Source organism: Telopea speciosissima, chromosome 11, assembly GCF_018873765.1.
Source record: "Telopea speciosissima isolate NSW1024214 ecotype Mountain lineage chromosome 11, Tspe_v1, whole genome shotgun sequence".
Classification (NCBI taxonomy): domain Eukaryota; kingdom Viridiplantae; phylum Streptophyta; class Magnoliopsida; order Proteales; family Proteaceae; genus Telopea; species Telopea speciosissima.
In genome coordinates this window covers 1,838,767-1,851,732 of record NC_057926.1, presented here as the reverse complement: position 1 = coordinate 1,851,732, position 12,966 = coordinate 1,838,767, and the positions used below count along the sequence as shown (strand labels likewise).

The 12,966-nt window shown below is 39.8% G+C and overlaps 1 protein-coding gene across 2 annotated transcripts in view; it reads left to right on the top strand.

The window, feature by feature from the left end:
* Positions 1 to 628: 628 nt before the first annotated feature.
* LOC122646875 (alkylated DNA repair protein ALKBH8 homolog) overlaps positions 629 to 12,966 on the top strand; it is a 50,163-nt gene continuing 37,825 nt past the window's right edge. The window contains exons 1-4 of one of the 2 annotated variants that reach the window (XM_043840504.1): positions 629 to 673; positions 3,194 to 3,521; positions 10,688 to 10,783; positions 10,945 to 11,031. In XM_043840504.1, coding sequence (XP_043696439.1) covers positions 3,219 to 3,521; positions 10,688 to 10,783; positions 10,945 to 11,031 — 486 coding nt within the window. In that variant the 5' untranslated portion in view covers positions 629 to 673; positions 3,194 to 3,218. The remainder of the gene's footprint in view (positions 674 to 3,193; positions 3,522 to 10,687; positions 10,784 to 10,944; positions 11,032 to 12,966) is intronic. The other variant, XM_043840505.1, reaches the window with a different exon arrangement.

Sequence of the window (12,966 nt, the reverse complement as noted above, 5' to 3'; positions counted from 1 at the left end):
CATCAACATAGATGAGATTTTTTATTTCAGGAAGGGTGAGGCAGTAATTTCACATTCTCCGATGTCTTGGTGCAGGTACTACGTGACCAAGCAATGATTTTTTCCCATTCTATCATTTATCATAATGGCATAGTTTCCTTTTTTTATCTTTCATGTTTTTTAACCCTATTACAAGTAAGGCCCATAACTTCTCAATTCCTACCCCTTTTTATTTGTCCAACAAAAGGCTAAGTTGGTTAAAATAAAAAGAAAAAGACAAATGGTTTATGTGTAGAGTGTGGTGCCTTGAAATGTAGAATAACGCCCTTGTTGATGCTTCTGTCAATTCTGAGCGTGTTCCCCTTGAACCCCACGCGCTAGGGTTTCAAGAAATCGGTGAATCCGATTGGGAATCAGCTAGGATTGATTCCGATTTCTGGCGTTTTGAATCAGAACATTCATGCCAAGATTCCCCCAACTTCTGCCGTTATGGGCAGATTCTAGGATTATTTTAGACCGATTCCCATCCAATCTGAATCGGTAATCAGGAATCGGTCCCTAGTTTTAAAATCCTGCAGCACCCGCTTCCCCGCAGGAAACACAAAAAAGGGTTTTCGTACATTGTTTGGTTTTCTAGCTCCATGATCAAAAGTTGGAACTTCAAATACAGATTGTCTTCATAGCTGACGGGCGCGAGTGTTATGATCATAGGTAGATGATGGGTTATGGTGTTGGGTTAAAATGTTAGGGGGTAAATGGGTAAATATATTAGATGGATAAGAAAAATGGATAGATGGTTAAATAGGGCGAGTAGCCCATGTAAGAGACAATGAATAGTGAATTCTCAATCTCCCCTCAATTCTCTGTCTCTTCTTCGTCTTCTTCTTCTATCTCTTTCCTTCTTCTCCTTGGTCCTCTCTCTCCTTCGTCTATTTTCTAATTTTCAGTCACAGAGACGTATCATTGGTCCGACCTGCCGGATCATTTCCTCCCCAGATCTAGGTTCATAACATTGGTGCTTTCATTGAACCTCCCCCTACCATTCCATTACCATTTCGTTGCCCTTCCTCTTTCATTCCCTTAATCCCCATGGGTCTCTTCTCTCATTACAACAGTTTGGTCCGTTCTTTTCTTTACTGGAAACACCACGATCCGACATCGCCGTTCCTCAATTTTCTTGAGACTGCAATCGCCACCGAGCTCGAGCGGATCTACTATCTTGATACAGTGGAAGGTGAAGGTGTGTCGATTCCTAGGGAGCACGACGATGCACATGCCGACTCCACGGCTTTGGTTCCGGCTGCCTTGAACCAAACCCCACTGGTTTCAGCGCTCGTAGAATCGGATCCGGCTTCCGGCGTCGTGAATACTGTCCACCCTCTTATCGGTCGAGTCGAACAGATTCAGCCGGCACCGAAACAACCGACTCAAGAACCAATCGCCCAGCATCCGATCGTTGTGTCGCAGCTCTCTGAAGATTGGTCATTACCGTCATGCCGAACTCCATCACAACCCTCCATCGTATTCTATGCGGCATCACAATCCTTCAGGCTTCCCCTGGATTTCTCGGCAGATATGGCAATTCGCACCATCGGCATCGAGCAGGCTCTGCGACCCTTTGATCCAGGCACGTATTCATACCCGTTTGTGCTTATCGACCAAAATCACGGCACGAAAGGGAGAGAAAAGATCTGGATCCCTTTTTTGATTTTGGGGTCATGGGATTTCGACGGTCAAGACCCCAATCCACCGATTAGGGCCAGTATGGTGTTCGATCGAGGAAAAATGGAAGTCAGGGTGACGGCGAAGGTGGCATGCGTTTGTCGACGACAGAGCGCAGCTACCACACTGGTGATCGATCGCGGAACAACAGGGACAAGTTGGTTTTTCATCACCTCTATTTTTCCCCCCTTTCTGGTTCAGTCATGGAGCCTTGGTGATCAAGATCTTGGAGGCCAGCGAGATCTTGCTCTTGTGCGTAGATCGTGGGATCCTGGCGACCGAGACCTCAAGAACTGGCAACTTCGGCAGCCACCGGAGCCACCACCTCATTCGAGCTTCTGCTGGAGCAGGAATACCAGTTCCTTTGCTGCGAGAGTCTTGTCTGTAGCTCAACAAGTCCACTGCACCTTGGATCCGCGAAACCAGACATGCAACTTGGAGCAACAAAACCTTGGAATTCCTTCAATTGGCTCGGTTGTACGAGTGGTTGGGAGACTTGGGAGTTGGGACCGAAGAAGGGGAAACGCAAACGTGGAGGAACCAAGGCTTGCAAGCGGAGTTTACTAGGCTCCCACGAGATCGCCGCCTCCCTTGCCGGAATCTTGATTCGAGAGGCCTATCGTTTCCTCCTTTCTTCGTTTGGCTTTTATTCTTAAGCAAACTGAGATTTTCGTGGCATTCATTAGTGAAATTCAGGCGATTGGTATCCTCAAGTTTATTTCTCTTCCCCAGCGGTGCTTGCAACTCGATCAAGATCACCATAATTTCGGGTCTTAATCCACTTCTCACCCTTCTCCATGCGCAGTTGTGTTGGAATTTTATTATCTTCCAAAATTGGGTGCTGACCATCTGGTTCTTCTCTTGTGATGGGTGCTATTTGGAGAGAGAGAGAGAGAGAAGAAAGAGAGAGGAAAGTAATAGGGAATATAGAAATAAAAGAAAGAAGAAAGAACGTGTGGCCATATTACCCTTGCCACGGGTTTGTTATTGCTGGTTTTAAACCAGCCTTGAATCAGTTAAGTCGCTGGCAGAGGGCTGTATTGGGTCTGGACTCCTGCATGCTCATAGATTGGTTGACGATGGCACGTTTTTTTGGGTGTCGATCCAGCTTTGTTTGGGCGGCACTTCTTGGTTATGGTTTGTTTGGTGTTAGGGAGGCATGCTTGCGGTGCGCCAGTTATCTGCAGCTGAACCTTGAGGACAAGGTTCTCTTAAGGGGTGGGCAATGTTATGATCATAGGTAGATGATGGGTTATGGTGTTGGGTTAAAATGTTAGGGGGTAAATGGGTAAATATATTAGATGGATAAGCAAAATGGATAGATGGTTAAATAGGGCGAGTAGCCCATGTAAGAGACAATGAATAGTGAATTCTCAATCTCCCCTCAATTCTCTGTCTCTTCTTCGTCTTCTTCTTCTATCTCTTTCCTTCTTCTCCTTGGTCCTCTCTCTCCTTCGTCTATTTTCTAATTTTCAGTCACAGAGACGTATCAGCGAGCCATAATTTCATACGTAGAAATGGGAACGTCAAGATTCACCCGCCCCAAGGGCTTAGATGGTGAATCAGCTCCTAATCTCTTTGTCGCCAACTGCGGGCCGGCTGTTGGCTTATCATTTGACGAAATTGCTTCAGTGTTCGGCAAATTTGGGGAAGTTTTTGGAGTCTATCCAGCTGACGAAAGTGGTGCTCGTGTCATTGTTTCTTATTCTGAAGTGGGCTCTGCCCAAGCGGCCTTGAAAGCATTAGATGGTCACCCCTGCTCTGATCTGGGAGGACGTGCTCTGCACATACGAAACTCCATACTTCGACCTCCTACCCAGGTTTTAATTTTTAACTCAAAAAAGTTTTTTACGATTTTCTTTGGTTTCCTTTTTTGTTTGAGTGTAGTGTAATTTTGCGTATTAAATCAATGATAGAGCCATATTAAAACCAGCATACAATCTCACTTTGTATGCTGAGATTGTCCTGATGAGTCCCAATCTTTTCTATCACGTTGTTCAGTAACCAGGTATGGAAAAAATATAGATTTCCTGTGTCAAAATCGGAGGATTATATGTACTTGATGTATGGGTTTAATTTCTTAACCTTTAGCCACTTCCCCCTCGTTAAGAAAGTAAAAGCTTTCAAACCCAGTTCACGTAACCCTTATTGTCTTATACTAACTACTTGGTTGGCTACATGGATCATATTCTAGCGTTCAAGGAATGACGGTAATATCTTTCGTTAAATCTTAGATATGAATGTTTTTCCTCGCAACTTCATCCATTTTAATTTGCACCAAATCAAATCATTAACTGGTGCATTCATTGCTCAGGCATATGGCTGAACCATCTCAGTTGATATCCGCTCATCTTTTGTACTACTCCTAAGTTTGCTTAATTGGATTCAGGTATTACTCTGTCCTTCAAGTTTTGCTGCTCATCTGTCCTATAACCATCATATAAAACTAACAATTTAGTTTTATAGACTGTTGATCACATGACACTCTTGAAGCATGTATCCACTCCATCATCTCGCCACTAATTACGGCAATGTTTGCTCTGATTTCTCCCTTCTCATTGAGGGTCAAACACCACACCAACAACTCAGCCTTATCCCAACTAAATGGGGTCAGGTACATGGATCCTTGCCCTCCAATCAGTTCTATTCAAGGTCATACTTGATACAAGGCCTAAGCTATGCATGTCTTTCCTCACCACTTCTCCTAAGGTCATTTTAGGTCTGCCCTGGCTCTTTTAGTTCCTTCAATCTGAATCAAATCACTCCACCGTACTGGAACATCCATAGGCCTTTGTTGAACATGGCCATGCCACCTAAAATGACTTTCTCATCGCTTATCATGTATCAGAGTTACTCCCGAACCGGCTCTAATATAATCATTCCTTACTTTATCCTTCCTAGTTTGGCCACTCATCCATCTCAACATCCTCATCTCCGCTACACTAAGTTTATCGATATGATGATTCTTAACTACCCAACATTCTACACCATACATCATAGCTGGTTGTATGACTGTCCTATAGAACTTTCCTTTAAGTTTTAAAGGAATACACCGATCACACTACACTTCAGATGCACCTCTTCATTTCATCCATCCTATTTTAATTCTCTGTGAAACGTCATCCTCTATATCACCTTCTTTATTTATGATTGAGCCCAGATACCTATAATAAGCACTTTGTGGAATCTCCCTCTCATCAATTTTCATAACCTCATTATATGTCCTAGTGTAACCAAAGTTACACACCATATACTCTGTCTTCTTCCACTTATCTTAAAACTTTTTGATTCCAAGGTTGATCTCTATAACTCTAACTTGGTATTAATCCCTGCTTTTGTCTCATCCACCAAAACAATATCATTAGCAAAAAGCATACACCAATGAACCTCATCTTGAATGTCTCTAGTTAAATCATCCATGATAAGCGCAAACAAATAAGGGCTTAAAGCTGATCCTTGATGTAACCCAATTGTAATTGGGAATTTACTACCTTGGCTCCCCCATAGTTCTTACACTTGTCACCGCACCATCATACATATCTTTAATTATGTCCACATATTTACGTGAAACACTTCTCTTCTCTAGTACTTATCAGATTAACTCTCTAGGGACTCTGTCATAAGCTTTTTCTGCTTCAATAAAGGCCATATGGAGGTCCTTTTTGCAATTTCTAAATCTTTCCTTAAGTCTCCTAATTAGGTAAATTGCTTCCGTCCTGAATCTTCTTGGCATAAAACCAAATTGGTTCTCCGTAATAGTAGTTTCTTGTCTCAAGTGAGTTTCAATTACCCTCTCCCATAATTTCATAGTATGATTCATTAGTTTTATGCCTCTATAGTTATTGCAGCTTTGAATATCATCGTTATGTTTGTAAATCAGAACCATAATGCTTCTCCATTCATCTGACATTTTCCTTGTGCTCATAATCTTATTAAACAACTTGGTTAGTCAAGATAAACCACAATTATGTAGTCCTAGATTGGTAAGAGACCAACTAGGAGCCAGTAAACCAGGATTTGTTATGAACTGGTGAATCGGCTAGGTCAAAATAGGGTTTTTGGTGAAATTAGGGTTAAGGTTTGGTGTTAGGTTTATGTCAAGTCAAGGTAGGGGACTCTATCAGTGAAGGTCATGAGATGTTTTGATGGATGGAAATGTGTAAATTTGAATGGGCAACAACTTAGGTTTAGGGATTCGGGTTTTGGAAAAGAGGAAAAGAAGGGGATCTAGGGTTTATGATGGGAATTTGGAGCTAGGGTTTGGATAGATTATTCCTTGTGTAGGGCATGAAATTCGATTTAGGTATAGTGTGTTTTTGATGGTTGGATTGGTTTGTGAAGAATTTAGGTAATGGGATGATCTCCAGAAATAATTGGGATGTTGTGGTTTGAATGGGGGTAATGGGAAAACAGCTTGGTTCAAGTATTCCAATTGGGTAGGAGAATACTCGATCCAATTATGTGAAGGTGTTGTTAGCTGAATGGTTTGTTAAAAATTTTGGGAGATGGAATGGTTTCAAGAGATGGGTAGGAAAATTAAGGTTTTGGGGTGGTTTGGAGGATTAGGAGAAGAATGGGTATTGATGGGGTGATTCAAACTTATTGTTGTTGCAAGGGCAGCTTAGTTGGTTAGAGGTTCTTGAATAAATCTTGAATCTTGATCTTGCACTTGAAGGAGATCTTCAAAGAATTGAAAGAAAGCTTCAAAGAACCAACCGGGCTTCACACCGCAAGGTATCAATTGGATTAAACACCAATCCCACCAACGAACCACCTGGGCTTCCCACCGCAACGTGTGAATCGGATCAAACACCGATCCCACTAGCCTTAATCAAACACAAGACAAAAATCTTCAATGGAGAAGAAGAGCAGCAAAAGCTTTTCATTAATATCAAAATTCGTATTCAATACTTGCCCCCCTTACAACCTTGTATAAAAGACTCAAGAATAGACTCCTACACTAAAAAGGAAAGGCCTAACTCAATCCTTAACCTATTAGGTAACTTAAATTGACTAGAAAACTGAAATAGACTCAAAACAGAGTCCTAATCCAGCCCCACTAAATACTTAAAAAAAATCTACTAAAATCCCTTAAATTGGACCAATGGTTCAACTGATTCAATTTAAAACAAAAAAGAAAAAGAAAATAAACTAAGTATAGAGCTAATCCCGTATGCAACTTATGTACCCCTACTTTAGGTCCATAAAAGTGATCTATTATATTGAAATATGCATGCCTGTGCTTCAAAGACATCATCCGACAGTATGTTTTCTGATTTGATGTCTTTGTGGATGATTTTTGGATGACCTAGAGAAATATTGGACAAGCAGCTTAAGTAATCAGAATATCAGGTTGTGTTAACATCTATATATGGTTAAATAACTAAACATAAAGCGTAGGAAACCCTACATGGAAAACATATATAGAGTTAAATTGTATAGTAATATTGGAAATCTATTGACATTTGAATATCTGTAGACAAGGTGTATCATACTCGATCAAACCATCCCCCCCTCCCCCAACAAAAATAAAAAATAAAAAATAAAAAAATCATAGTCCAAAGTCACATTCATGGGAAATTGTTGTTTTACATTGTTGTTGCCCTTACTTAGCCATAGTTGTCATGGCGACCCAAGCCGTTGGTTGGGGCTGGGATGCAAGGCAACCAAGGCGCCTTGACAAGTATGTACTTAACAGCTTGAACTTTTAGGATAAGCGGCTGTAACATGGTATCAGAGCAATCTCTTGGTCGTCTTTCCCTTGTGCGTCTTTCCACTTGTTACGTGTATGGTTTCGTCTCATTTTGACTACACGTGGGATGTGTTGGAAGTTATAGAGTTATTGTCCCACATCGTTTGTCTGGGACCTTGGGTGTGACTTCATATACATGTTGGTCCATCTACTTAATGGTTTGAGATTTTTGGTTGGAATCTAACATGGTATCAGAGCTAGGAGATCGAATTAGTTATTGATTTTGATCCGTTGTGGATCGAAATGTTTTGTTCTTCGTAATACTACACAATTAGATTGGTTATATGGAAAAGGGGGGGGGGGGGTTGAGACTCGAGTAAAACTCATCCTGAAAAACTAGCTATTAAGAAGAAAGTATTCAAGAACTTATAAGCCTTCTCATCGAGCTACTCACGTCCGCTACGAGATTATTGTTGTCGCATGAATTCCCAACAAGATCAAATATTATAGTTCAGGAAGTTTTCTGAATGATTGATATTGGAGATTAAGAACTCCAATACTTGAGACGAGAAAAAAAACAGAAGGGAGATTGAAAAAAGATAGACGAAGAGGAGACAGTTTCCCCACACCCATGGTGAATAGAGAATCCCTTGCCCATGGGTTTGTATTTTTTGATATGGATATCATGGATTCGTGTGTCCTGGGACTTCTTACAGTAAGGTATAAAGTAAGTAACAAAAAAAGTAATAACGCCCCTTCATACCAACAAAAAAAAGGTAATAATGCCCCTAGATAGGTGGATGAATCCTATTCCTATTCCACTGGTGAAGTGGTGAAGAAAAACCTTATATAAATAAAGGAGAGGGATGGGGATGGGGCATTTCACACTTCTATTGGGATCTCATCTGGGCCTTGTGCCTTGCCTACTTTCATCCTCCTTAAAGCTTCTTTTACTTCAGACATCCTAATTCTTTGTATATATCTACGACATGTGGTGTCTTGATGGATAATGCAGTCTTCCAGAACACTATTACTCAAAGTGTCTTCATTTAATAGGCTACAGAAATAACCTTCCCATCTCTTCTTAATGTCCTCATCCTTTATTAGTACTTTACCATAGTCATTTTTAATACATCTAACATGGTCGAGATCTCTACTCTTCCTTTCCTTCACTTTAGCTATCTTATAAATAGCTTTTTCCCCTTCCTTTGTGCTCAGATTATTATAAAGATCTTCATATTTCTTTGCCCTTGCTTTTCCCACAATCTTCTTAGTTTCATTTCTGACAAATTTATACCTTTGGAGATGCCCAACATCCTTAGTCCTTTGCTATGTCTTAAAACTAGTTTTCTTAGTCTTTATGGCTGTTTGAACCTCATCATCCCAGCACCAAGTCTCTCTAGAGGAAAGAAGTTTTCCTTTTTATTTGCCTAGGACATCTTTAGCAACCTTCTTAATACAAGTAGTCATCTCATTCCACATCATATTAGTGTCTTCCTCAAAGTCCCACTTTCCTTGTCGAATACTCGAATCTAGACATGAAAATGGTTACTTTGGTTACCTCCTTTCATTAACCATATATTCTGTTTTAGTTTAGCTTCTCTTAGAACCTTTTTATTCTAAAACATCCCTTCATAATTGTAACTTTCCATTTACCTCATCCCTGGTCTTGTCAACCAGAGTTACTCATGTGGCTTATATAAACAAATGTGTGGATAACAAGCTCACCTCTAGTTTAAAGCTACTATGATCGGAACCATGCTACATTGTCTAGTTGTTCTAAACTAGTTACTGCTCCATCAGACATATCCTTAATTTCACCAATAACTCTACTTCATATCATTTCTTTTGTAGCATCCACTGAATGCTATCTGGTGATCCTATTGTATTGTTTTCTCTAAGACAATAAAGCCAACATGAAGGGTACTAGCTTTAATCATTGATCTCCATGGCATAATTCCAGACGAGCTTTCCAAAACTCTGCAGATTTGCTTTGAGAAAAGGGGGGGGGGGGTCTACAAATTGACTGATTCATGTACTACTAATATTTTCCTGTGATTTCATGTACTATTTAGTTTTTCATGCGTGTGTTGATGAACATTGAAGGACACTTTTACCTCTTCTCTTTCATTTTAGTTTGTAATATTCTTTTTAGTTTTGAAGGAAATAATTAGACAACGGACAGTGATAGGATCACCGATGAGTGAGCTAACCAATCATTTCAAATGGCAGAAAAATGCATTTGGGGTATTCATATAAACATGGAGTGGGAAAGCATCACTACAGAAACACCTTTATTTACTTTTTTTGCTAATTAATATGACTCACCCTCTGGGATGCAATAATTTTACTTAGAAGAATATCTAATAAATTATTTTTATTGCTACCCAAAAAAAAAAAAAAATCCTGAAGTTTGAAGTTTCACAGGCTTGATCAATAGTAGTTAATCCTATATCTCCTAGGTTCTTGTAAGCATGGTTCAAAATCTCGCGATATATCGCCGATATTTCGGATATCTCGACACTACCGAGACGAGATGACCATACGAAATGAAAAAGTCCAAATTTCGGTATATTTCGTGAAATTTCATCGAAATTTCGGTATATTACTTAAACAATGTATATTTAATTATTTATACATCAAGGTTCGACCGTATACTGTCAATCATGGGTGCAAACCCAAAACACCACTTTGAGTTCATTTTTTTGCAATATGAAGGTTTAAATGTGTTTATTTAGCTTAAATAAGGGTGTACATGAAGTATTAGGCCTTAATATGGCCAAAAACCCACCGAGATGGACTACCGAAATATAGCAGGAAAAATACTATATTTCGGCCAAATTTCGGTAAATTTCGCATATTTCGGAAATCTCGACCTGCCTGAAATGGCGAGACGAGACGAGATCTTGAACTTTGCTTGTAAATACACTCCCCAATGCATTTCCTTCATTTATCTGGTGTTTATCTATCCTGCAAAATGATGCATTAGCTTTGATAGTCTTGATTGTCTCATCAAAATGAGTTTTTGACAGGGCTCTTTTACATATGACATGTTGAATGTATCTCAACCCTGACATATGTGAAATTTGTATTGTTACCGCAACACTGCATTAGACAGATCAGAATCAACCATATATAAGACTCAGGCTTCCAAATTTGAGCTGGGATCAATGATCCTGAAACAACATTCATGTCATGGTTCTTTCGTTAAAGAGTCTAATCATTTAACTTTCAGTCAATTAATGGGGTTGTTTTGTTGTCCATGAATCAAATCTGAATGTTTTTCTGGTTCAGGTCAAGGATTCAGTGTCAGTATGTTTGCTGGATTCAGAGTTGGGAATTTCCGGCATTTACTTGTTGCATGACTTCATTACCACTAAAGAAGAGGAGGTTAGGATCCTTACGTCTCTTTTGATTATGTTTGGGCTGATTTCTTGTCTGTTACTGCTATATTTGTGTATATATGCCAAATTTTAGTGTTGGGAATAATTGGAAGAAGCTCTATGATGTATTTCCTCTTTATCTCATGCTATGTATTTATTTTTTGTCAGGAACTCCTTGCGGCAGTGGATGGTAGGCCATGGAAAAGTCTCTCCAAAAGAAGGGTTCAGCATTATGGCTATGAGTTTTTGTATGAAGTAACTACTGCCATAATTTTCATCAACATAGTGTTAGCTATTTCTCATTATTTCTACAATTGTCTTAGTTTTGTTTCTGGAATTTTTATCTAGTTGGAGGCAATTTTTCTTTTTCTAACTGCTTCCCATGGAGTAGATCCAGTATTTTCCTTTCACGAAACAGTTCTTGGTGTAGTTTTAGATTTCAAGATATGAGCAAAATCTTGCTGATATCATGTTATTATACCAGTCAGAAAATATTTGATATCACTTTTTTTTTTTTTTTTAATCTTATGGATTATTTTAGATAATATGATGTTGTATATTTCCCTTTAAACCTAAAATTATAAGAGCCAAGTAGGAAAAAGTGTTGGACACTAGAATTGGGTAAGACTTATGACGGATCAATGTGGGCAAATGTTTCAGATATATAGTTGTCTATGGGCGTACTAAGTGTTTTCCAGCATGTGTGTAGGATCGAATGGCTCCATCCAAGAGGGGGGGTGGTGAATTGGGTGATGACTTTTTCTTTCACTTAAAAACTCAAACTCAACAATTTGCAAGTGAAAAGGATAAAGAGAAAGTAACAAAGAAGAAACCCAAGCAATTTAGAGTAGTTTGGACCAACTTGTCCTATGTTCACTACCTTGATCACGGACCAAGGATTTCTCCACTATTTGATTCTTTTCCCCGGCAAGAATCAAATCCTTACATACTCAATCATGGGCTGAGTACCCAAGCCACACATGCTCATAGGATTTTGTTGTAAAATGGGGTACAAGGGCATTTATGTCATTCTTATGTCATAGGGGTATTTATGTCCTGTACTCATATTCTGGAATGTTCTCCTCCATATTATTAGTAAAGCTGGCCTGTGTCCCATTAGACACAGGTCATTCCATTATTTCAACATGGCATCAGAGTGGGTTAATCAAAAAACCTAATTTTGGTCCATCTCTCTCTACTCTCTCTTTCTCGTTTTTTAGCCCCTCCACCAAAACCGAGAAACCTCTCTCTCTTCTCTCGGTTTTGCATCTCCTCCACCATCACCCTTCTCCATTGCTCTTGGTGGGCTCCTTCTAATCCACCGAGAGCCTTTTTTCTCTCCTTGATTATGCCTCTCATGATATAAATCATGCAAGGGATTTTTCCCATGTTTTGAGAGGTCTGCGTTTTTTTCCACAGGTTTTTTTTTTTGTGCTTTTTTCGATCTACAAGGCCAACCTTGTATGACGATTTTTCAGGGCCAATCCCTGCTTGTTTGTTGGTGATTCACAGGGCCAATCCCTGTTTCGTGCTGCTCTGCCCCATCCTTGTTCGATTTTCAGGTTTTCCCTAATATCGTTTTTTTCAGGGCTGCTCTGACATCGTTTTTTGCTGGTGCTTCATCTGATATTTTTTCTTCATTCGTATTGGTGTTTCTGGAGCTGATTATTGGTGGCAGTATTTCCAAGGACACTCCCACGTTAGTGGTGTTTCTTGCTTGATCAACAATGCCAGACTCCGATGTTACTACTGGCGAATCTCATGGTGGAAGTGGTAATTCTATATTTTTCTGCTTTTCCACCCTGTGCCGTCAAGCTTGATGGTTGATATGGTCACGATCTTGCCTTCTGTTCATCAAATCTAGAGGTTATTATGGCTATCTTACTGGTACTATAGGTCGGCCCCTTACTGGGCCTACAGAGATTGAAAATGGGAGTGTGAAAATTCCTTGGTTATGGCATTCCTTACTCATTCTATGCAGCTCTCCATCTCTCAATGCTACCTTCTTCTTGATTCCGTTGCAAAAATATGGTAGGTTGCCCAGGATACTTATTCCCAGGTGGGGAATGATGCACAGGTCTTTGAACTCTGGAAAAAAATTCACGGGCTGCAGCAAAAGGAAATGTATCTTTCTCAGTATTATAATGAGCTCTGCTCTCTATGGCAGGAGCTTGATTTTTATGAGGATTT